Consider the following 24,789-nt stretch of genomic DNA (forward strand, 5'->3'; position numbering starts at 1 on the left):
AAACCCTGCCTTTACGGGTTCGAAAAATGGCAGGCCCCGTATCGAAAACCAAAAAACAATGCACCGTCCCAATGCATTCACACTGAGTAAATGTGAGTGTGCAACGATCAAACCATTTAACACTATAACTGAAGTCACTGAACGAGCGTTAGTTTCGGCCTTAACTTGGTCCTCCGGAGTTGTCCGTCAGTGCCCAGGAGGTGCTCACGATGAAATCACTAAGATATAACGTTTGCTGTCACAAAAAAAAAGTTATTGCCATTACAAAAAATATTTCCTTTCCTTTAAACACAGAAATAGCAAGTCCATGAAGAAACTTCACATTGCTGAGAGGAACACAGCAAAGAGCTTACGATACAACTCGAAGAGGGAACCACTTCTGGCAAGTTCTTTCTGTGGGACGAAATGGGAGCACCAACACAAACAGCACTAGCAGAAACTAGTGCTCACTTCAATCTTGACTCGCAGGGACTGATTAGCACTTAGCAGGCAGTACCAAGAATCTTCAAACTGCGATATTGCAACCAGTGATTCCGAGCTGCATGTGCTTGCCCCCGAGCCATATTTGAGTACCCAAAGGCACATAAGTCTTCAGGTTGCCACCAGAGGCTTTCTCTGTCACGGATTACTCATCATTCCCGTTGTCGAAAACCCCAATGCGCTGTTTTCGCTTGTCGAAAACTGCCTTGAAGGATTGACCTTCATCACGAAGTTGCTCACTGAATCGTCGTTTTGTTTCATTGTTCACTTTATCTTTCACCCCTGCGGAATTATCTTCAGGCAAAGGGTTGGTAACCTGCAAGCAAAATGAATTTCACTATACCAAACTGGCAGAAATCTTAGACTTGGGTCTACATAAAATAGCCAAAAGGAGCTAAGATCGAATAGATAAAACTGAATTAAATAGGAGGCCCGTTTCAAAAATAAATAAAAAGGGTATAGGAATACATGCAAACAAGTGATTGTACATATACTAGCAGGCATGTCAAAATAGGCTAATAATGTATAGTAGCAGAAAGAAAGGTGCTACTAACAAAATAGTGCAGCTGCTACAGAATTAGCTGTGCGTTCGATACTAACCAAATTGTACCCTGATCCAGGTCCTATGATTAAGGATGAAGAGAGTCTTCTTTTGGCTGCACCGATAGAAAATCCACCCTTTTCAAGCTGCAAAAAAAAGGAAAAAAGATTGAAGCATAACAATAGCGGAAGATAGTATTTCCATTTTAGCCAAACAGTATACTTAACACAGATTTGGGAGAAAGAACATTAAATGGCTACAGAGCAATAAGCAACTGCAGAAGTACAGATGACAACACTTCTATTTTCGAATAATCAAGTATCTTGAAATTCAGTAACTAAATCAAAATTATCCAACTAATCTAAGAGTATATTTTAAGAATGATTTTTTTTTCTTGTAGTGCAGAGAAATAGGTGCAGCTAAGGATCAGCATATATAAAGCCAACAAAAAAAAATCTTGCAGTGCAGCTAAGGATCAGCATATAAAGCAAAAAAAAAATATGTTTTTCTTGCAGTGCAGCCAAGGATCAGCATTTAAGCCAAAACAACGTATTGAGCTTTCACTAAATCAAAATTCATACCTGATCACCCCAAGTAAGTGTTTTTCGACGAGTGCCATATGTCTGGGCCAGCCCAGAAAGAGCATGTGTACTTCCATCTGCATGCTTGGACTTCGCTGTATCCTCGTCAAAATCTTTTGACCATTTACTCTGTCCTAGCTCCTTAATGTCATCTAGGTCTTCTTCATCAGATGAGTCCCACTTGTCCCCTGGTATTAAGAAAACCAACCCATATAAAACTACATGATAAAGTTGACTAATATACTGCTAACAATGAGCAAGGTATTCCCTCCGTCCACAAATAAGTGACTCAGATCTGTCTAGATTTGCATGTATCTACACACAAACGCGTACTTGCAAAGCTAGACAAATCTGACTCACTTATTTGTGGACGGAGGGAGTATCAAGCAAGGTGCCAGACCACACATTTTATACAAGAAATAAGTATGGTTCTACTCAAACAGGAAAAAAAAGACAGCAAGCCCTTTGATTCTACAACAACAATACATTCATGATGGTGCTATAACTTAACAACCATTGCTTCGCAATAGTACCAAGCTTATCGGGTAATTCAAATCCAGTAAGCTTGTTTCACAACAGATTTAATTCATTGCTGCACACTCCCACGCACGCCTGTGGTTTCAGATAAGTGTTGGTTCAGATCCGTGGTCCACTGTTTTTGCTGGAAGAAGAGAACCTAGTTCATAGTTTCAGAGAACCTAGTTCATGGTTTCAGAGAACCTAGCTGTTTGGTTGTCTTTAATCTCATAAAATTATAAGCTATTTAGCGCACCATAATTTCACAGGCCCTCCATCTTTCTATTGCGGGAGAGTTTGTCTGACAAGGCAGGTTTAATAAGTCTATCAAATACTTAATCCTGCCTAGCTAGGCTAGATAGGCAATAATGTGGATGAGCAGGAGATCCAAACAATGCCCAGGTTAGTTGGATTGTCTAACTAAGGTTGACTAGGGACAATGTGGTAGTACTTGTTTCATTCCTACAATGCCAGCTCTGGGTTGACAAGATGTACACAGCCACTGAAAAGACAAGTCAAACTAAAGGGCTTTCTACACTTTTTTATTTGAAGGAAAGGCTTTATACACTTGGGAGTACAGAATAAATACTTCACACGACTTCCTCAAAATATTGATAGGTTAATGGTAAGATAAATTGTGACCAAATACCAAGGATATGTCATCAATATATACCTCGATCAGGTACATCATCAGGTATAGCCTTCTTTGAGTCTTCAGCCTCAGTGCTAACTGATGTGTCATTGGCATTATCGCTATCTTCTGTGTCCATATCAACCTATTTGACATACAAAGATCATGAGAAAGCTGTCTGTTCAGAAATGACTGGTGAAGTAGTGTTACCTCTTGTATAGAATGTTCACGAAGATTGTCATCATGGAATAGAGACTGAAGATAAAAAGTTCAAATGATTAGAAAATGATCAACTATGAATGTAATGTAAGGTCTTAACTGCAAGACATAATAATACTCCCAAGAACATACGTGGGTGTCTAGTCGCAGATATAGTGGTGGAGCCTCCTCCCAGTCAGCTGCCATCTTTTTGATATTATCCAATGTAAACCCATGAACATTCCTAGCAGCACATCCCTATATAATTCACAAGATATCAAAGACAATCTACACTGTATCGCCTTTAAGTAATGATGATGATGAGGAAGCGCAGTGTTCTACAAAGCACATAATTTTTAATGGAGATGCACGACACAAGGAATCTATTTTAAGTAAATTTTATATAACACGCGTATTACCAAGCAACAATACTAAGAAAAGTTTCACCAACATTCACATATTTATCATATCTATTATAGAACTGCATTTTCAAGATGTGTCTACTCTACCTATGGACTACAAGCCCATTCAAGGTGTATGCATTTGACTTGAAGCTTTCTACAGTCGTAAATGATTATATCATATAGTTTCATATCGATAAGCATAACTAGGCGAGTGCTGGCAAGATTTATCAGCCTGATATATATATCTATATCCCACAACTTCAGGCATGTATTTCAGCAGCACTGCATATGGACAGTCCATATGCTTACAAATTATACCAAAAAAGATAATTGGTGAGTTTTTAGAACTGAGGTTTCATGGTTTATTTAACAAAGATAGTCCTGGTAGCTGCATGAAGCAGCTTAAATACATATTCCACAACAAGTTAAGCACCTTTTATTATGTGATATTTGAAAACTTACTGTTGGATCCTTATATGGTGCCTCCAGCAAGTACACCTCATAGCCAGATCTCTACAAAAGAAAACAGAATCAGTAAGGTTACTATGAAAACATAATTAAAAAATAGATCAAAGACAATCACAATTCAGATGATAAAATCCAAACAATGAGTAGAGTAATAGGGTGCCTCCTCAAATGCATAGGACACTGTCCAGCAAGGTTTGGACAAATTAGTCTACTGAAAGTCATGAAAATTTCAACTGACCGTTGCCCATGTACCATCCAAATTCTAAAGTAGTGCTGCTAAGAAATTACAAGCCAAAGCCAAAAAACACATAAACATCCAACAATACTGAATTCCTTACAGACAACTAAACAGTTGATTCTTGGTATATACAATGAAGACAGTGACAAAACCCTTGGAACCACATGTTTGATGGCTATGACGCAAACCATGTAAAAATGTAAAGCATGCTCCTGTATGTGGTTAACTGCATTCAGGAAACAGAAACAGCTAGCATATACATCCACAGTGGTAAACAAACACACATCTACACTGGCACACCCTTGGAATGTTTGATGGATATGACGCAAACCATGTAAAAATGTAAAGCATGCTCCTGTATATGGTTAACTGAACACAGAAAACAGAAACAGCTAGTACATACTCCCTCCGTTCCAAAATATTGTCACAACTTTTTCTAGATACTGATGTATCTACACACAAAAATGTGTCTATATACATCCGAATCTAGACAAAGTTATGACGCTTATTTTGGAACGGAGGGAATACATCCACAGTGGTAAACAAACACACATGTACACTGGCACTCCATTTAGAAGACAGACCAGAAGAGAGAGAGGGAGAGGGAGAGTTCTATGGAATAATTGGCATCTACTACTTTCTATAGCATTGCATAATTTTATGCCTGTCATTGTATACCATACTACCTATGTGAAGGGGGCAGCCAACATAACACAAGAACAACTCTAGTAGGGAGCAAAAACACATTTCCGAAGAAAGAGGAAGGAAAGAAGATCACCATTGAATTAAATTAGGACACTGACATGAAATATGCAATTTCAAAATAGTAAAATACATCTTGAGTACTTCCGATTGCCAGTTGGCTCTAAAACATGATTTTAGACCAGGAATACCTCTCATGTTCTCAAAAAAAAAATGGCGTTGAACACGCCTCAGGGGTTTAAATGTTTAAGCAAAGCTCCAGGTAAGCAAAGTAAATTCTCGCAGTTGACGCAACAGAGACTGAGGATTTACCTTCGCGCTTGCCCAAAATTGAGCAAAATCGGCTACCCGCAGATTGCGGTCATCCACTAAAACGGCCAGGGATACCAGCAATAAACAAGTCAGTTACCAAAATCCAGCATCCGCCATTGGTGAAAATAAAGGCATCTCCTGGTGCATAACCATTGCATGTCGCAACGACCAACTAAAATGTTGCTTAATTGAATGTTTTAAATAGTACTGAAAATAAACTCCTGCGGCAAATGGACACCCAACCACTATCTAGGTAACCAAGGTCATAACTACCAGAAAACTGACAACTAATCATTTGATAATTAATAGAAAACAGAGTTTCTATTGTGGAGGAAACCATTTGATTGTCAAAGTAAGATGTCTATGGATCTATGATAGAAAAAGAATAGGCAGGGGGCTCATTCAACACTCCATGAAATTTACAAGCAAGGACAATACATGACAGAGAATGTAATCATGCAAGGCGAATCCCACCATAACAGTTACCGTCAATGTGAATGTTAAAGTCATCATAAAGCATGTTGCATCATTTAACAATATTGAAAATAACTTCATACCGATCACAAATGTGAAATTCCCTTCATCAAGGGTCTTCCTAAACGCATTCAACATGCTTGATCTGTATGTCTGTTAAATGGAAAAGAAATTAGACTTATTATGGTGGAGCTTTTCTCTTACAAAGGCAGCTGATGTACGAGGCTCCTATCCACAAGCCAGCTAAGGGCTCTTGTAGGGAAACCATATTTCGAAAAGAAAAATCTTAATGTTGATGTTATCAAATACATAATACTTACAATCATTGCTAGCATTAAATATCTTATTCTCTACACATGCATTGACATCCATAGTTCAACAAATAAGAAGTATACCCTCTGTCCTAAAATAACTGACTCAACTTTTTTCTAGATACAGATGTAAATACACCTAAAAATATGTCTAGATACATCCATTTATTTTGGGAGGGAGGTAGGTAGTACATAAGGTTCATTGTATCTTGACTATTTTTGCATGTTTCTTAATTGAACAGGATCCGAATAATTGGCAAGTAAGCTCAACATGAAAGAAAGGTAGTAATCAACAAGAGCAAATGAGTTGCATCACCTCCTCCATCTCAGGTTCATAACAATATTCAATTACTTTCTTGGTCAAATGTTTCCGTCCTTTGGATGCAGTAGAAGATTTAGACCCTTCAGCGCCTTCAACCTTTTAAGAGCAATTCACCAGTAACATAATGAGCATTTTAGTTTAACCTGAGAAATAAATTTGTGTCCACTGTCCAGTTTCTTCTGACCTTCTCAACCTCAATCATGAAATAGTCATCCATCGAGTGAATTCTGGGTGCACTTCCACCACTCTCAACTTCAAGATCACGCAATGCCTTGGCAAGGTAGCTCTTTCCACTACCTACAAGTTATACATGTCAGAAATGTAATCGTTGTAAAGCGCAGATATCAAGTGGCTTGACCCAATCAGGAATAAAGATAAGCTTGTGTACAGTTAAACAATAATACTACATAGATTGCAAATGAAATAGGACGCCCAAGCTTTTTGCAACAAATATATCATGTCACTGGGTACTAAATTCTTTCATCTAAACAGTGTCGAAGCTTTAGTATTGTATTGGTGGAGAAAGTTAGACAGCTTTGATTGTACTTCACTATGAAAGTACAGATATGCAAATGGAGGGAGTAGGAAGTTCATCATTCATATTGTTGTTTGTTCTATTGAGATTCTATCAAATGCAGGCTCAGTTTGCTATTGCTGAACTTATTTTATAACAAAGGCAGGAAAAGGTTGGTTGGCAAAGAGAAATAGGCAAAAGCTGGATTACCATAATCCACCTCAATGCCAAACGTAGACAGAGTATAATTTATTTAAAAAATCAGGAACTCTTGAGTAAATAATGTACCCTGCAGTGATGTATATGTAAGAAAGACAAAGCCCACTCTTTAAACTTATAAGACAACATGAACATTGGAACAGTGTTAGGTCACTGGTCATGGCAATATATCTCACACCTAATGTCATTGTACTGAGTCTAGAAAACAGCCAAGTGTAATGAGGAGCATGCACATTGCCAATATTGTTGCAGTTAACAATTAGACTGATTAATGACTAATACAAAACATTAACGATGGTTATGAAAGAACCTGGAAGCCCTCGCATGATGATAACAATATGATCAGGGCGTGAAGCCCGAAGGGGCAGCCTGAACAAGTCACATGCATTAACGATATTGACTTTTACATCGTTAAAAGAATGTTTCTCTTGTGCTAGTCTTCCATCCCCCAAATGCTGCTCCGGGTGTGGTTGATATATCAAACCTAAGCCCTGCAGAAACACGCACATGCATAACAGTTAATACTTCTGACTTCAGAGTGGGCACTAATGCGCTATAAGCAAAGCATACAAGTGCATGGAGAGGAGGAAATGAACCTCGTTGTGGTTGGGTCCATTGTAACTATTTGTGTTCGACATTGCGTGGGATTGATGTTTTAAAGTGTGATCACTAGGAGGATGTGAGGTAGTAGCTGCAGAACTGGAAAGGACAGGAAACAGCGACGAATCTGCTGCCCGCGGAGGTGGCATGGCATGGTAATCTGGGGGAGAAGGCACAGGGGGGTCCGGTGGTGGCGGCGGCACAACACCACCGGCATGAGAACGCCACTCGCGGGAATCGTAATGGTTCCCTGCTTCAGCATGTTGAGGCACCGAAGGAAGTGGTGGAGCACCGGGCGGTGCATCCGGGTGAAACTGACGGCGGTCGAAATAGCTCTCCTGAGATCCTCCTACAGGCGCAAAACCTGAATCGAAGGCGCTGTGCCTATCGAACGGCATGGGCGGAGGAGGTGGCATCCTTCTGACGAGATCGTAGTCGGCGAAGTTCCCTCCCTGCGCGTAAGGGTTGTTATAGTTTTGAGGAGGAGGAGGAGGAGGATGGCCTCTGTCCCCTCCGTAACCGAAACCATCGGGTGGGTACGGCTCGCCATGCCACTGCGTGGGCGGCAGCTGAGGGCGGCCATGGCCATGCTCCCGGATCAGGCCGAGCAGCCGGCCGCCCTCCACGGAAGCCCTGCCCGGCATCGGCGGATTGGGAGCGGCGTACGGATCGAACGGGGGCGCGTCGCCCACGCGCATCCGCTTGTGGGGGCCTTCCATATCGAGGAGATCGTAGGGGTGCGGCCCCGGAGGAGCCCACATCGGCGGCGGCGGCGGCGGGTGGAAAGGGGCGTGGTAGTGCGGCGGCGGAGGAGGGGGCGGCGGGTGGAGGTCGTAGGGGAAGGGGTGGGGCGGGAGAGGAGGAGGAGGGGGGCAGAAGGGGAAGTGGGGCGCGGCGCAGACGGGGCAGAGGTCGCCGGCTGGGAAGCGCCATGGATGGTCCATGAGGAGGTGGCGGTGCAGGGGTTTGGGGAAGAGCCAACGGGGAGGAGGAGGAAGGAAGAGCTGAGGCTTGCTTCGAGAAAGTTCGAGAAAGTTCTCTGGGTTTCTGCGCCGGTTGGGGACGGGGCGAGAAGCCGAACAGAGAGGGCCTGCGCAGCGCAGCTGCTGCCAGGGAAGACGACCTCGAGCTGGTCCTGTTTTGTGCGGAGAACACCCTCAAAGAGTCGTAATTTGTAGCGTACGTTTGGACAAGGACCTCAGCTGATTCAAATCAGTTTTGGACTTTTGGGCAATATTTGTGCATAGCAATGATTTAATAAGTTCAGATCTAAAAATTGTGAAAATGTATAAAATCATAAGTTCTTATGTTAACCTAAAGCCTTTTGTGTCATGTGAGGTTGTATAAATTTATCTGCTGTTTTCCACATTGTAGTTAATATGGAATTGAGGATATACACTTTTTACAACCAACATTATCATTACATAAGTTTGATCCTCGAAATTTTATATGCTATGTAATATTCGAGGTTTCTTAATGAAGTTTGATATCATTAGATTACATATGGTTTTGGTACCAAAATATAAGCAATATTTTTTTTTTGTAATTACGGTATGTTCAAGTAAATGTTCCGTCGATCGAGGTGATGACCAAAATCATATCGATGTGCAAATTATAACGACGAGAGAAAATGTGTTTGGAAAAGTACACTAGGATTATGCAAGCTGATGTTCTAGTTTTATTATTTGCGCTTGACATGTGTAGAGATCCGTTTTACAAGTGAAAGATTCTACACCCAAAAGGTTAGGGTAATTTGTTATATGACACGCGTACAGCACGCGACCGTTGGGAACCCCAAGTGGAAGGTGTGATGCGTACAGCAGTAAGTTTCCCTCAGTTAGAAACCAATGTTTATCGAACCAGTAGGAGTCAAGAAGCACGTTGAAGGTTGATGGCGGCGAGATGTAGTGCGGCGCAACACCAGGGATTCCGGCGCCAACGTGGAACCTGCACAACACAAACCAAGTACTTTGCCCCAACGAAACAGCGAGGTTGTCAATCTCACCGGCTTGCTGTAACAAAGGATTAGATGTATAGTGTGGATGATGATTGTTTGCGAAAAACAAGAGAACAAGATTGGCAAGAGATTGTATTTCAGTATAGAGAATTGGACCGGGGTCCACAGTTCACTAGAGGTGTCTTGATCTCCCATAAGATAAACAGCATGTTGGGTGAACAAATTACAGTTGGGCAATTGACAAATAAAGAAGGCATGACCATGCACATACATATTTATGATGAGTATAGTGAGATTTAATTGGGCATTACGACAAAGTACATAGACCGCTATCCAGCATGCATCTATGCCTAAAAAGTCCACCTTCAGGTTATCATCCGAACCCCCTCCAGTATTAAGTTGCTAACAACAGACAATTGCATTAAGTATTGCGCGTAATGTAATCAGTAACTACATCCTCGAACATAGCACCAATGTTTTATCCCTAGTGGCAACAGCACATCCATAATCTTAGAGGTTTCTGTCACTCCCCCAGATTCACGGAGACATGAACCCACTATCGAGCATAAATACTCCCTCTTGGAGTTACAAGCATCTACTTGGCCAGAGCATCTACGGAGAGCATGCAAGATCATAAACAACACATAGACATAACTTTGATAATCAACATAACAAGTATTCTCTATTCATCGGATCCCAACAAACGCAACATATAGAATTACAGATAGATGATCTTGATCATGTTCGGCAGCTCACAAGACCCGACAATTAAGCACAATGGGGAGAAGACAACCATCTAGCTACTGCTATGGACCCATAGTCCAGGGGTAGACTACTCACACATCACTCCGGAGGCGACCATGGCGGCGTAGAGTACTCCGGGAGATGATTCCCCTCTCCGGCAGGGTGCCGGAGGCGATCTCCTGAATTCCTCGAGATGGGATTGGCGGCGGCGGCGTCTCAGTAAGGTTTTCCGTATCGTGGCTCTCGGTACTGGGGGTTTCGCGACGAAGGCTATTTGTAGGCGGAAGGGCAGATCAAGGGGCGTCACAAGGGGCCCACACCATAGGTCGGCGCGGCCAGGGCTTGGGCCGCGCCGCCCTATGCTCTGGCTACCTCGTGGCCCCACTTCGTCACCTCTTCGGTCTTCTGGAAGCTTCGTGGCAAAATAGGACCCTGGGCGTTGATTTCGTCCAATTCCGAGAATATTTCTTTACTAGGATTTCTGAAACCAAAAACAGCAGAAACAAAGAATCGGCACTTCGGCATCTTGTTAATAGGTTAGTTCCAGAAAATGCACGAATATGACATAAAGTGTGCATAAAACATGTAGATATCATCAATAATGTGGCATGGAACATAAGAAATTATCGATACGTCGGAGACGTATCAGCATCCCCAAGCTTAGTTCCTGCTCGTCCCGAGCAGGCAAACGATAAACAAAAATAATTTCTGGAGTGATATGCCATCATAACCTTGATCATACTATTTGTAAAGCATATGAGCTGAGATCAAATCATTCAAAGCAAGTATCTATATTGACATAAGAGATGATAATGCAAGAGTTAGACAAGCTAGAAGTTTTCATGAACTATTGCTTTAAAGACATGCAACCGTACAAAGTTCATTAAAGATGTATTAAGTATTCAGCATAGAAGTTCTATCCTTCATTTCAAGCATCAAGTAAATTTTCACAACATAAGAAGGATTCAGTCAAGTAAACATAAACATGAACGTCATGAATCAACTGTTTCGAAGTCTACTCAACCGGTGAGCGCAAGCATTTGGTATTAGCACCAGGATATTATGGCATAAAGAACTTTAATGGGGGTTTGGAAGGCCAAATGGAAGAAAGGCTTGCAAAGCTGTAAATGACCATTAGACAAGAGGAAGCCTTATGATCGAAGCTATGCAAGGAGTAGTGATTGACATGCAACGGATGCACATAGAGCTATATGTGTATGAAAGCTCTCCAATGGAACTAGTGGGGGTGCATCCAACTTGGTTGCTCACGAAGACCTAGAGCACTTTTGAGGAGGCTCATCATTGGAATATACAACCCAAGTTCTATAGTGTAAATTCCCCACATAGTTATACTAGTAAAACATGAAAACTCTCTCATATGAATGTAGGTGCTGAACATGAGCACAAATGATGACTATGAATAATGCGGGTGCTAAAACACGAGCACAAGTGTGGATAAAAGATAGTAATGCTGCCCCCTTTTTCTTTATTCTCTTTTTTTTTCTTTTTCTCTTCCTCTTTTTTTTCTTTTCATTTTTTTTTCTTTCTTCTCTTTTTTTTTCTTTTTGATGGCCTCCACGGCTCTTTTCATTTTTAGGGGCAACATCCTAATATGACAACACACTTTTTGGTACAAATAACTCATAATGAATGAAACATGATGTATGAAACTGTATGCCTCTGCCAGTGTAGCAGGATGTGCAATGATCTAGCGTAACATGGGTAAACCACACATCAGCTGTATATGATCATGCAAAGCAATATATAAATAATAAATGACAACATGGCATGTAATGTAAAAATGGATGTTGCATGGCAATATATCTCGGAACAGCTATGGAAATACTGTGGTAGGTAGGTATGGTGGCTGTTTTGAGGAGATGTATGGGCTTATGTGTAGGAGAACAAGAGAAAGTTCTCCCACGGGTTTGGATGTACCGGCGAAGTATGCACAATTCTCAATGTGAGCAAAAGGCAATGCATAGTACCGAGGAGGCTAGCAAATTTGGATGGTGGAAGTGCCAAAAACCGTAGCTTAACATTAGTCAAAAAGAACTCACAAGCTTATTGCAAACAACTAGCAGGTTCATCATTAAGAGCATGATTAAAATTTTACTCCAAGGAGGGCCGTTCACGGTGGCACAAGTACCCCGCTAGCTCCCTCGACCTTCAGCACAACTTAGTTATTACGATGAACTCTCAGACATGGAAAGCTATCAAGTCCAACTACGCCTTCAACTATTTAAATAGAGTTTGTAGTACGGCACAAGCTTAAAGACAACAATCCACTACTAATTTTAACTTATTTATCCAGCAAGCCTTACCATCTAAATATCTCAAAACATTTGCAAAGAATCAAGTTATCAAAGCTCAATGTCCTACAAGTATTTTATTATATACTACCACATGCAACATTTCCCGTTTCCAACCATACAACAATTTAACGAAGAAGAAACTTTGCCATGAATATTATGAGTAAAGCCTAAGGACATACTTGTCCATATGCTACAGCGGAGCGTGTCTCTCTCCCACAAAGTGAATGCTAGGATCCATTTTATTCAAACAAAACAAAAACAAAAACAAACCGACGCTCCAAGAAAAGTACATAAGATGTGATGGAATAAAAATATAGTTTCAGGGGAGGAACCTGATAATGTTGTCGATGAAGAAGGGGATGCCTTGGGCATCCCCAAGCTTAGACGCTTGAGTCTTCTTGATATATGCAGGGATGAACCACCGGGGCATCCCCAAGCTTAGAGCTTTCACTCTCCTTGATCATGTTGTATCATCTCCCTCTCTTGATCCTTGAAAACTTCCTCCACACCAAACTTAGAACAACTCATTAGAGGGTTAGTGCATAATCAAAATATACATGTTCAGAGGTGACATAATCATTCTTAACACTTCTGGACATTGCACAAAGCTACTGAAAGTCAACGGAATCAAAATATCCATCGAACATAACAAAACTGGCAATGCGAAATAAAAGGCAGAATCTGTCAAAAACAGAACAGTTCGTATTGACGAATTTTATCGAGGCACCAGACTTGCTCACATGAAAATGCTCAAATTGAATGAAAGTTGCGTACATATCTGAGAATCACTCACGTAAATTGGCATAATTTTCTGAGTTACCTACAGAGAATTTTTCCCAGATTCGTGACAGCAAAGAAATCTGTTTCTGCGCAGTAATCCAAATCTAGTATGAACTTTACTATCAACGACTTTACTTGGCACAATAAAACACTAAACTAAGATAAGGAGAGGTTGCTACAGTAGTAAACAACTTCCAAGACACAAATATAAAACAAAGTACTGTAGTAAAAAACATGGGTTATCTCCCATAAGCGCTTTTCTTTAACGCCTTTCAGCTAGGCGCAGAAAGTGTGTATCAAGTATTATCAAGAGACGAAGTGTCAACATCATAATTTGTTCTAATAATAGAATCAAAAGGTAACTTCATTCTCTTTCTAGGGAAGTTTTCCATACCTTTCTTGAGAGGAAATTGATATTTAATATTACCTTCCTTCATATCAATGATAGCACCAACAGTTCGAAGAAAAGGTCTTCCCAATATAATGGGACAAGATGCATTGCATTCAATATCCAAGACAACAAAATCAACGGGGACAAGGTTATTGTTAACGGTAATGCGAACATTATCAACTTTCCCCAAAGGTTTCTTTGTAGAATGATCAGCAAGATTAACATCCAAATAACAATTTTTCAGCGGTGGCAAGTCAAGCATATTATAAATTTTCTTAGGCATAACAGAAATACTTGCACCAAGATCACATAAAGCATTACAATCAAAATCTTTAACCTTCATCTTAATGATGGGCTCCCAACCATCCTCTAACTTTCTAGGAATAGAAGCTTCGCGTTCTAGTTTCTCTTCTCTAGCTTTTATGAGAGCATTTGTAATATGTTGCGTGAAAGCCAAATTTATAGCACTAGCATTAGGACTTTTAGCAAGCTTTTGTAAGAACTTTATAACTTCAGAGATGTGGAAATCATCAAAATTCAAACCATTATAATCTAAAGCAATGGGATCATCATCCCCAATGTTGGAAAAAATTTCAGCAGTTTTATCACGACGGTTTAGCAGTTTTAGCGGTTTCGAGCTTTTCGCTTTGCATTAGAAGTGGAAACATTGCCAACACCAATTATTTTACCATTAATAGTAGGAGGTGCAGCAACTTGTGTAGCATTAGCATTACTAGTGGTGGTAATAGTCCAAACTTTAGCTATATTATCTTCTTTTTCATTTTCTTCTCTTTCCCACTGATGACCCACAAGTATAGGGGATCGCAACAGTCTTCGAGGGAAGTAAAACCCAATTTATTGATTCGACACAAGGGGAGACAAAGAACACTTGAAATCCTTAACAGCGGAGTTGTCAATTCAGCTGCACCTGGAAACAGACTTGCTCGCAAGGGTTTATCGATAATGTGATTTTATAGCAAGATAGCGTAGTGAAATAACAGCAGAGTAACAGAGACAGCAGTAGTGATTTTAGTAAACAGCAGGATTAAAATACTGTAGGCACGGGGACGGATGACGGGCGTTGCATGGATGAGAGAAACTCATGTAACAATCATAGCAGGGCATTTGCAGATAATAATAAAACGGTGTCCAAGTACAAAGCAATCAATAGGCATGTGTTCCAATTATAGTCGTACGTGCCCGCAATGAGAAACTTGCACAACATCTTTTGTCCTACCAGCCGGTGGCAGCCGGGCCTCAAGGGAAACTACTGGATATTAAGGTACTCCTTTTAATAGAGTACCGGAGCAAAGCATTAACACTCCGTGAACACATGTGATCCTCACATCACTACCATTCCCTCCGGTTGTCCCGATTTCTGTCACTTCGGGGCCATTGGTTCCGGACAGTGACATGTGTATACAACTTGCAGGTAAGATCAATAAACAATGAATATCATGATGAAACAATAACATGTTCAGATCTGAGATCATGGCACTCGGGCCCTAGTGACAAGCATTAAGCATAACAAGTTGCAACAATATCATCAAAGTACCAATTACGGACACTAGGCACTATGCCCTAACAATCTTATGCTATTACATGACCAATCTCATCCAATCCCTACCATCCCCTTCGGCCTACAGCGGGGGAATTACTCACACATGGATGGGGGAAACATGGCTGGTTGATGTAGAGGCGTTGGTGGTGATGGCGGCGATGATCTCCTCCAATTCCCCATCCCGGCGGAGTGCCAGAACGGAGACTTCTGGCTCCCGAGACGGAGTTTCGCGATGTGGCGGCGTTCTGGAGGGTTTCTGGCGACTTCGACTTCTCCCCCGTGCGTTTTTAGGTCGAGGCCAATAAGTAGTCCGAAGGAGGGCGTCGGAGGCCGGCCGAGGGGGCCACACCACATGGCCGCGCGGGCCCCCCCTGGGCCGCGCCGCCCTATGGTGTGGGGCCCTCGGGCCTCCACCTGACTTGTCCTTCTGGCTCCGTCAGTTTTACGGGAAAATAGGGCCTTACGCATAAATTCCGAGGATTTTCCCGAAAGTTGGATTTCTGCACAAAAACGAGACACCAGAACAGTTCTGCAGAAAACAGCGTTAGTCCGTGTTAGTTGCATCCAAAATACACAAATTAGAGGCAAAACAATAGCAAAAGTGTTCGGGAAAGTAGATACGTTTTGGACGTATCAACTCCCCCCAAGCTTAGCTTATTGCTTGTCCTCAAGCAATTCAGTTAGCAACTGAGCGATAAAAGAACTTTCACGAACACATTTGCTCATATGATGTATATATTCTCATGCTATGGCTAATACTTAAGCAGTTCATAATGAGATACATGCAAATAAGATCATCTAACAGCTATGTCAATCATGGAGAGGTACCAACAATTAATAATAAGCATCATGAATCATGTATATAAGCAGGATTGCAATGTTCATAAGAGAGTATGATAAAGTGGTATCTCGCTTGCCTGTATTTGATTGGCAAAACATAAATGCCCGGGCACCTCTGGAGTTCATAGAAAGACTAGAAGTAGTGATTGTCAAAGATAAAAGCATCAAAGTTATACCACAATCAATCATATTTTGAGACAAGCATATTATACTAAGAATGGCAGTTGTGCTCTCAAGATAGTGCTCAAAGAAATGATGGAGACACAACATAGAAGTAAAAGATTGACCCTTCGCAGAGGGAAGCAGGGATTAACATGCGCTAGAGCTTTTCATTTTTGAAATCAGGAGTAAAATTATTTTGAGAGGTGTTTGTTGTTGTCAATGAATGGTAATGGGTACACCAACTACCTCGCCAACCGGACTCCCAAGAGCGGCTCCCATAAATTATTGCATATTTATTTGGCACTCCTTCCAACCTTTCTTACACAAACCATGGCTAACCGAATCCTCGGGTGCCTGCCAACAATCTCATACCATGAAGGAGTGCCTTTTTATTTTAGTTTTATTATGATGATGACACTCCCCCCAACCTTTGCTTACACAAGCCATGGCTAACCGAATCCTTCGGGTGCCGTCCAACAATCACAAACCATGGAGGAGTGTCTATTTAAGTTAATTAATTCGGGACTGGGAATCCCATTGCCAGCTCTTTTTGCAAAATTATTGGATAAGCGGATGTGCCACTAGTCCATATGAGAGTCCGTCAGAAGTAAATGACAAGGTTGAAAGCTAAACACCACATACTTCCTCATGAGCTATGAAACATAAACACAAATTGAGAAGCATTTTGAAGGTTTTAAAGGTAGCGCATGAGAATTTACTTGGAATGGTTTGAAATGCCATGCATAGGTATTTATGGTGGACACTCTGGAATAACTTGGTTTTCATGTGTTTGGAAGCACGAGCAGCGTTCCCGCTCAGTACAAGTGAAGGCTAGCAATAGACTAGGGAGCGACAAATCAAGAGAGCAAAGAATCGTCATAATCATGCTTGCGGCAAAATAAATTAACGGAGGCATAAAAGTGATACAAGAACTCTGAAGCAATATAGATCATCGAGGCTTAATTGACTTTTTGTTCAGTCATATGCATGCGTGAGCATGTGCCAAGTCGATATAAATGAATTATTCAGAGGAGGATACCACAATGCCATACTTACTTATGAATAAAACAATGCAAGCAAACATCCATGACATGCTACTCATATTAATAAATTGGAGCTAAACATGAGAGATCATAAACTACTAGACTTTCTCAAATAACATATACCTCACATGAACCAACTAAGCATGCTCACATGGATGAGTATATGTACAAAAATGAAAACAAATAGAGTTCATACCAGCCTCTCACCACAATCCAATTGTCGTAGATCGTCATTATTGCCTTTTCACTTGTGCAACTTGGATAATATGAAATGAAAACCACGCTCCAGCCACCGAAGACCATTGAACTCATAAAGAACTTTACAAAATCAAAGAAGAACAGAAAATATTTTTGGTGTTTTCGAATTTGAGAACAAGAACAAGAGGAAACAAACAAACAAAGCAAAATCTTTTTGGGTTTTCTTATAGCAAACTAGCAATAGCAAATAAAGCGAAACAAATGCAAGAAACCAAAGCAAACAAATGGTGAAGAGAAACAACAGAAATATTTTTGGTCTTTTTATGTTTTGGGAAAGAAACAAAGCAAGAACAAGAAATAGCAAACTAAAAGAAACACAGAAAAGCGAGATAGCAGAAATCTGCCAAAACCTGACAGCAGTACAGAAATCGATTTTTACAAAAATCTTACGTTGCTCAGCTCGAAAAGTGTTCAACTAATGAAAGTTAGATAACAACCTGGGGAACCTGCACAAAAATTGGCAACTCAAAATAACGTTCTGGCTGTGCGCACGAATTTTTCTAGTAACAGTCCAGAATCTGTTTTCAGGCAGCACTTCCCCAAATATCATCTCCCTCTCATTAGAAAACCACTCAAAGAGACTAAACAAGTATGTGCAAGTATTCAGCAATCATAATATGCAAAGAATGAGTGATGCTGGTATACCTCCCCCCAAGCTTAGGCTTTTGGCCTAATTGGAGTTCAATCCCATCGAGACCATGAGGTAGTATCTCCGTAGTATGACGAAGATGGATCGTATTCCGGGCATGTGCTAGAAGAAGCACCCGGATACGTGACGGTGTAGTCGTGGGAGGCCTCGGCGTCCTCGGAGTCATGCTGCTGGTGGAAGTCTTGTATCTTCATATGTTCATCCACCTCCTCCTTAGTGCACGACCATGATTGCCTGTCAATACTGAACAAACCTGGTTGGGGAAGAGGGATTTCCTTCTCATCCCCACAAGAAACAACATTCTATAGACCATATTATCTAAAGTAGAATTAGTGGTAACAAAATGATGACTCTTCATAGCAGCAATATCGAGTCTCCTAGGGGCCAATGGCACATCATTAGGATCAAGAGGAAGCCTTAGATATGTTAAAACACGTAGTGCAATAGTTCCTCCAAAAATAGGCCCTCTATTAGACAGGCGGCGAGCAATAAGAGAACCAAGGTGATAAGATGTCCGACCAGTAAGTGCAATATTCAAGAAAGCAAGATGGTAACTAGAAATATTGCTAGTGTTCTCCCTACCAAGAATGCTAGTAGCAATGTAATATGCAAAATACTTAATGGCGGGGAGTTGAATGTTCCTTATCTTGCCACGCTGAATGGTGCGACAATCATCATCGGTAATCTCTCGATAGAGCTCCAACAAGTCCCGGGGGTTGTCATCAATCCTACTTGCTGTACCTACAGGGGCAATATCCAATGCACGACAAAAATCTTCCAATTCCATAGTAACAGGATTACCATAGATCTTGAATGCAACTGTCGGCTCATATTGCTTGTTGTGGAACTTGAAGCTCTCGACGAAGATTTTGGTGAGCATGTAGTATTGCTCCCTTTCATCTCCCACATAGGTGGCTAAGCCCGCCCTGTTGACAAGGGTGAAGAAATCTTCCAATATCCCTGCATTCCTCAGAAAATCATAGCATGGAAAAGACGAAGCATTAGGAGCCCCGTTGTCCTCTTCGGGTGCGAAGCTAGGCGCGATGATATCCTCGTTGTACGATCACCTAAGCCGGGTGGCGGCCCTAGAAGGTCTCCCGGTGCTGGTTGTTCCTTTCTTGAACAACTCTCCAAAGTTGAACTTCTTCATCTCTTCTCTGAAATTTTCAACAAGTGATATAAAATTTGATTTGGTGACATATAATTGAGGGAAACTACCATAGGAACTTGCTAGAGTACTAATCATGCATCAAAACTAGTTTCTACCACTTAGAACAAGCATGCAAGCTCACTAACATGTTACCTACAGCAGCAAAATATTCAAGATATACTCAACCAAACAAAATTCTACTTGGATAGGCGGAGGAGTCACATACCGAAGAGCAAATGTGCCAAATTTCAGACAGAAATCTGGGCTGAGCAAAGAGATCGAGAAATCTGGAGTTCTTGAGCAAAAACGCGAGTGAGAGGAAGCTGGTTCGAGTTTTTTCGGGAGAGAGAAGATGCTGGGAGAAAGAGATGAGATAGTGGGGCAAGGAGGGGCCCACACCACAGGGTGGCGCGCCCCCCTCCTTGGCCGCGCCGGCCTGTGGTGTGGCACCCTGTGGTGCCCCACAGGTCATCCTCTGGTGCTCCCAGGTGCCTCGTCGAAAAATAGGACCAACGGTATAATTTTTGTGAATTTTTGAAAACTTTGAAAAATGCACATTTCTGGGTATTTAGTTTATTATTACTGGCCAGGAAATTTTTTGGAATCTCCAATTAACTAAGGAACTTTGCAAATTAAAAGTGCTACAGCAACTAGAGCAAGTGGAGGAAGAAAGAGATGTTGTTTACCTCCTCTATGCATATAAAAAGTATTTGTTAACAAGGTTGATCAAGTCTTGCCACCAAATAAATTTTACATAGCATAAGAAGAAATAAACCTCAAATCAATCATGTTACCTTGAATTGTATTGATATGGATCCAATCACGAGAGTTTGATATTCTTCCTTAGGCTCATATATAGGACAATCAATAGTTCCCACTTTGATAGTTCTCACATTAAAAATAGTATTGACTCCACATACTTTATCAATCTTCTTGGGGAAATAGACGGTATGCTCCTTATCATCAACATTAAAAGTAACCTTCCCTTTATTGCAGTCAATAACAGCCCCTGCGGTGTTAAGAAAAGGTCTCCCAAGAATAATAGACATATTATCATCTTCAGGTATTTCCAACACAACAAAATCAGTTAATATCAAGCAGTTAGTAGTAACTTGAACAGGAACATCCTCACATATACCAACAGGAATAGCAGTAGATTTATCAGCCATTTGCAAAGATATATCAGTAGGTATCAACTTATCTAAATAAAGTCTCTTATAAAGAGAAAAAGGCATAACACTAACACCGGCTCCCAAGTCACATAGAGCAGTTTTAACATAATTATTATTAATAGAACAAGGAATAGTAGGTATACCTGGATCGCCCAACTTCTTTGGAACTTTGCCATTGAAAGAGTAATTAGCAAGCATAGTAGAAATTTCCTCATTGGGGATTTTCCTTTTGTTAGTAACAATATCTTTCATATACTTTGAATAAGGAGGCAATTTAATAGCATCAGTCAAAGGGATTTGCAAGAATAAAGGTTTCATCCAATCGCAAAATTTATTATAGTGTTCTTCTTCCTTTGATTTTAGTTTCTTAGCAGGAAAAGGCATTTGCTTTTGCACCCAAGGTTCTCTTTCATTACCATGTTTCTCAGCAATAAAATCTTCTTTAGTGTACTTTTTATTTTTAGCATGCTTTTCAGGTTCATCTTCTACCTCTTCTTTATCAGAAGCATCATTCTTATCATTATCTTTATCATGTTCATTACCACTTTCAGTTTCAGCATCAGAAATAGAAATACTATTAGGATCATTAACAGGTTCAGAGGATTCTACAACATTTTTATGTTTCTTCTTCTTTTTCTTCTTAGAAGGAGCACTAGGTTCAATGCGTTGAGAATCTTGTTCAATTCTTTTGGGATGCCCTTCAGGATATAGAGGATCCTGGGTAGAGACACCACCTCTAGTTGTTACTTCATAAGCATGTTTCTCTTTAGAATTATTCCCCAACAAGTCATTTTGCACTTTAGTGAGTTGATCAATTTGAGTTTGAATCATATGAAAATGTTTAACAAGCATCTTAACATCATTGGAGGTTCTCTCTACAATATCATGCAATTCACTAATAGCTCGAGAATTTTCCATTAAATGATTCTCTACTCTCATATTAAAATTTTCTTGCTTAACAATATAATTATCAAACTCATCTAAGCATTGTGCAGGGGGTTTCGAATACGGAATATCTTCCCTAGTAAAGCGTTGAAGGGAGTTTACCTCAATCATGGACGAAGGGGGGATTATCTCACATATATCTTCTATGGGAGGAAGATTCTTCACATCTTCAGATTTAATACCTTTCTCCTTGAGAGACTTCTTGGCTTCCCTCATATCTTCATCATTTAATTTAATCATACACCTCTTCTTCAATATTGGCGTTGGAGTTGGTTCAGGCGTAGTCCAATCATCATGATTCCGGCCTATTTTAGCCAATAATTCTTCAGCGTCATCTGGAGTTCTTTTCCTGAAAACACAACCAGCACAACTATCCAGGTATGCCCTAGACTCAATGGTTAGTCCGCTATAAAATATATCAAGTAAATCATGCTTTTCCAAATCATGGTCAGGCCGAGCTCTAATAAGAGAGCAAAATCTCGCCCAAGCCTCAGGCAATTTCTCTCCATCTTCCTGGTCAAAATTATAAATTCTCTGCAAAGCAATATGTTGAGCACTAGCAGGAAAGTATTTACGGAAGAAAACATCAAGCAATTCTTTTGGACTTTTAATAGAATTAGGTGGCAAACTATTATACCAAGTTTTAGCGTCATCCTTTAATGAGAATGGAAAGATTTTAGCAACAAAGTAAGTACGCATCTTGATATCATCAGAAAACAAGCTACTTAGAGTAGATAACTCAATCATGTGTTCAACAGCACTTTCTTTCTCAGTACCACAAAAAGGTGTTTTCTCAACAATAGCTATATGAGATAAATCAAGAGAAAAATCATAATCTTTATCCTTAATATTTATAGGAGATGTGGCAAACTTAGGATCAGGAGACAGTTTATATCTAATAAAGATGTTACGCAAGCAACTTTTTAATTTTTCTTGCATCAGTAGTAGCATTGCATTTTTCAATAAAATCATCATTAAGCTCCACATAATCTTCATCAGGATCATCACTAAAATAATCAAGTTCGTGTGAATTAACAGGTGTAGTAGCATTAGGAGTTTCAAAGATTTTCAATTTGTCTAGACCTAGCAATCGTAGCATCTAGAAAGGATCCCAATGAACCACTATCATCAAGCACAGCAGAAATATTATCAATATTATGAGAGTTTTCAGATTCAGCAGAAGTACCCGCATGTGAAGCATGTGGCGGTGAAACAAGTTTATCAATCACAGATGGTGAATCAAGTGTAGCGGAGGTACTCAGAATTGTACCTTTTCTTGTAGTGGATGGTAATATGGCGATTTTAGAATCGCGAGGTTTACCCATGATGGAGAATTTGCAGCGAACAATATCAATCCAAGTGAACTTCCAAATAAAGCTATGCTCCCCGGCAACGGCGCCAGAAAATAGTCTTGATGACCCACAAGTATAGGGGATCGCAACAGTCTTCGAGGGAAGTAAAACCCAATTTATTGATTCGACACAAGGGGAGACAAAGAACACTTGAAAGCCTTAACAGCAGAGTTGTCAATTCAGCTGCACCTGGAAACAGACTTGCTCGCAAGGGTTTATCAAGAGTAATGCTTTTAGAGCAGTAGCAGTAGTGAAATAACAGCAGCAGAGTAACAGAGACAGCAGTAGTGATTTTAGTAAACAGCAGGATTAAAATACTGTAGGCACGGGGACGGATGACGGGCGTTGCATGGATGAGAGAAACTCATGTAACAATCATAGCAGGGCATTTGCAGATAATAATAAAACGGTGTCCAAGTACAAAGCAATCAATAGGCATGTGTTCCAATTATAGTCGTACGTGCTCGCAATGAGAAACTTGCACAACATCTTTTGTCCTACCAGCCGGTGGCAGCCGGGCCTCAAGGGAAACTACTGGATATTAAGGTACTCCTTTTAATAGAGTACCGGAGCAAAGCATTAACACTCCGTGAACACATGTGATCCTCACATCACTACCATTCCCTCCGGTTGCCCCGATTTCTGTCACTTCGGGGCCATTGGTTCCGGACAGTGACATGTGTATACAACTTGCAGGTAAGATCAATAAACAATGAATATCATGATGAAACAATAACATGTTCAGATCTGAGATCATGGCACTCGGGCCCTAGTGACAAGCATTAAGCATAACAAGTTGCAACAATATCATCAAAGTACCAATTACGGACACTAGGCACTATGCCCTAACAATCTTATGCTATTACATGACCAATCTCATCCAATCCCTACCATCCCCTTCGGCCTACAGCGGGGGAATTACTCACACATGGATGGGGGAAACATGGCTGGTTGATGTAGAGGCGTTGGTGGTGATGGCGGCGATGATCTCCTCCAATTCCCCGTCTCGGCGGAGTGCCAGAACGGAGACTTCTGGCTCCCGAGACGGAGTTTCGCGATGTGGCGGCGTTCTGGAGGGTTTCTGGCGACTTCGACTTCTCCCCCGTGCGTTTTTAGGTCGAGGCCAATAAGTAGTCCGAAGGAGGGTGTCGGAGGCCGACCGAGGGGGCCACACCACATGGCCGCGCGGGCCCCCCCTGGGCCGCGCCGCCCTATGGTGTGGGGCCCTCGGGCCTCCACCTGACTTGTCCTTCTGGCTCCGTCAGTTTTCTGGGAAAATAGGGCCTTCTGCATAAATTCCGAGGATTTTCCCGAAAGTTGGATTTCTGCACAAAAACGAGACACCAGAACAGTTCTGCTGAAAACAGCGTTAGTCCGTGTTAGTTGCATCCAAAATACACAAATTAGAGGCAAAACAATAGCAAAAGTGTTCGGGAAAGTAGATACGTTTTGGACGTATCACCCACCTAGCACGCAATTCAGCCATCAATCTTATATTCTCATTAATTCTAACTTGGATGGCATTTGCTGTAGTAACAATTTTATTATTAAGATTTTCATTAGGCATAACTTTCGATTTCAAGAGATCAACATCAGCAGCAAGACTATCGACTTTAGAAGCAAGTATATCAATTTTTCCAAGCTTTTGTTCAACAGATTTGTTAAAAGCAGTTTGTGTACTAATAAATTCTTTAAGCATGGCTTCAAGTCCAGGGGGTGTGTTCCTATTATTGTTGTAAGAATTCCCATAAGAATTACCATAGCCGTTGCCATTATTGTAAGGATATGGCGTATAGTTGTTACTAGAATTGTTCCGGTAAGCATTATTGTTAAAATTATTATTTTTAATGAAGTTTACATCAACATGTTCTTCTTGAGCAACCAATGAAGCTAATGGAACATTATTAGGATCAACATTAGTCCTATCATTCACAAGCATAGACATAATAGCATCAATCT

The 24,789-nt window shown here is 40.9% G+C and overlaps 1 protein-coding gene across 1 annotated transcript; it reads right to left on the reverse strand.

Moving 5' to 3' along the window:
- Positions 1-252: 252 nt before the first annotated feature.
- LOC127307717 (uncharacterized) lies at positions 253-8,627 on the reverse strand. The gene is made up of 13 exons (XM_051338478.2): positions 7,508-8,627; positions 7,222-7,402; positions 6,363-6,475; positions 6,173-6,274; positions 5,629-5,698; positions 5,072-5,127; positions 3,814-3,864; positions 3,101-3,205; positions 2,960-3,004; positions 2,792-2,894; positions 1,603-1,790; positions 1,081-1,167; positions 253-796 (listed from the first exon to the last, which is right to left on the reverse strand). The coding sequence occupies exons 1-13, from the start codon at positions 8,453-8,455 to the stop codon at positions 626-628; spliced, it is 2,220 nt and encodes a 739-aa protein (XP_051194438.1). The 5' UTR covers positions 8,456-8,627; the 3' UTR covers positions 253-625.
- Positions 8,628-24,789: the final 16,162 nt, after the last annotated feature.

The sequence above is a fragment of the Lolium perenne genome, chromosome 6 (genome assembly GCF_019359855.2).
Source record: "Lolium perenne isolate Kyuss_39 chromosome 6, Kyuss_2.0, whole genome shotgun sequence".
Lineage (NCBI taxonomy): Eukaryota > Viridiplantae > Streptophyta > Magnoliopsida > Poales > Poaceae > Lolium > Lolium perenne.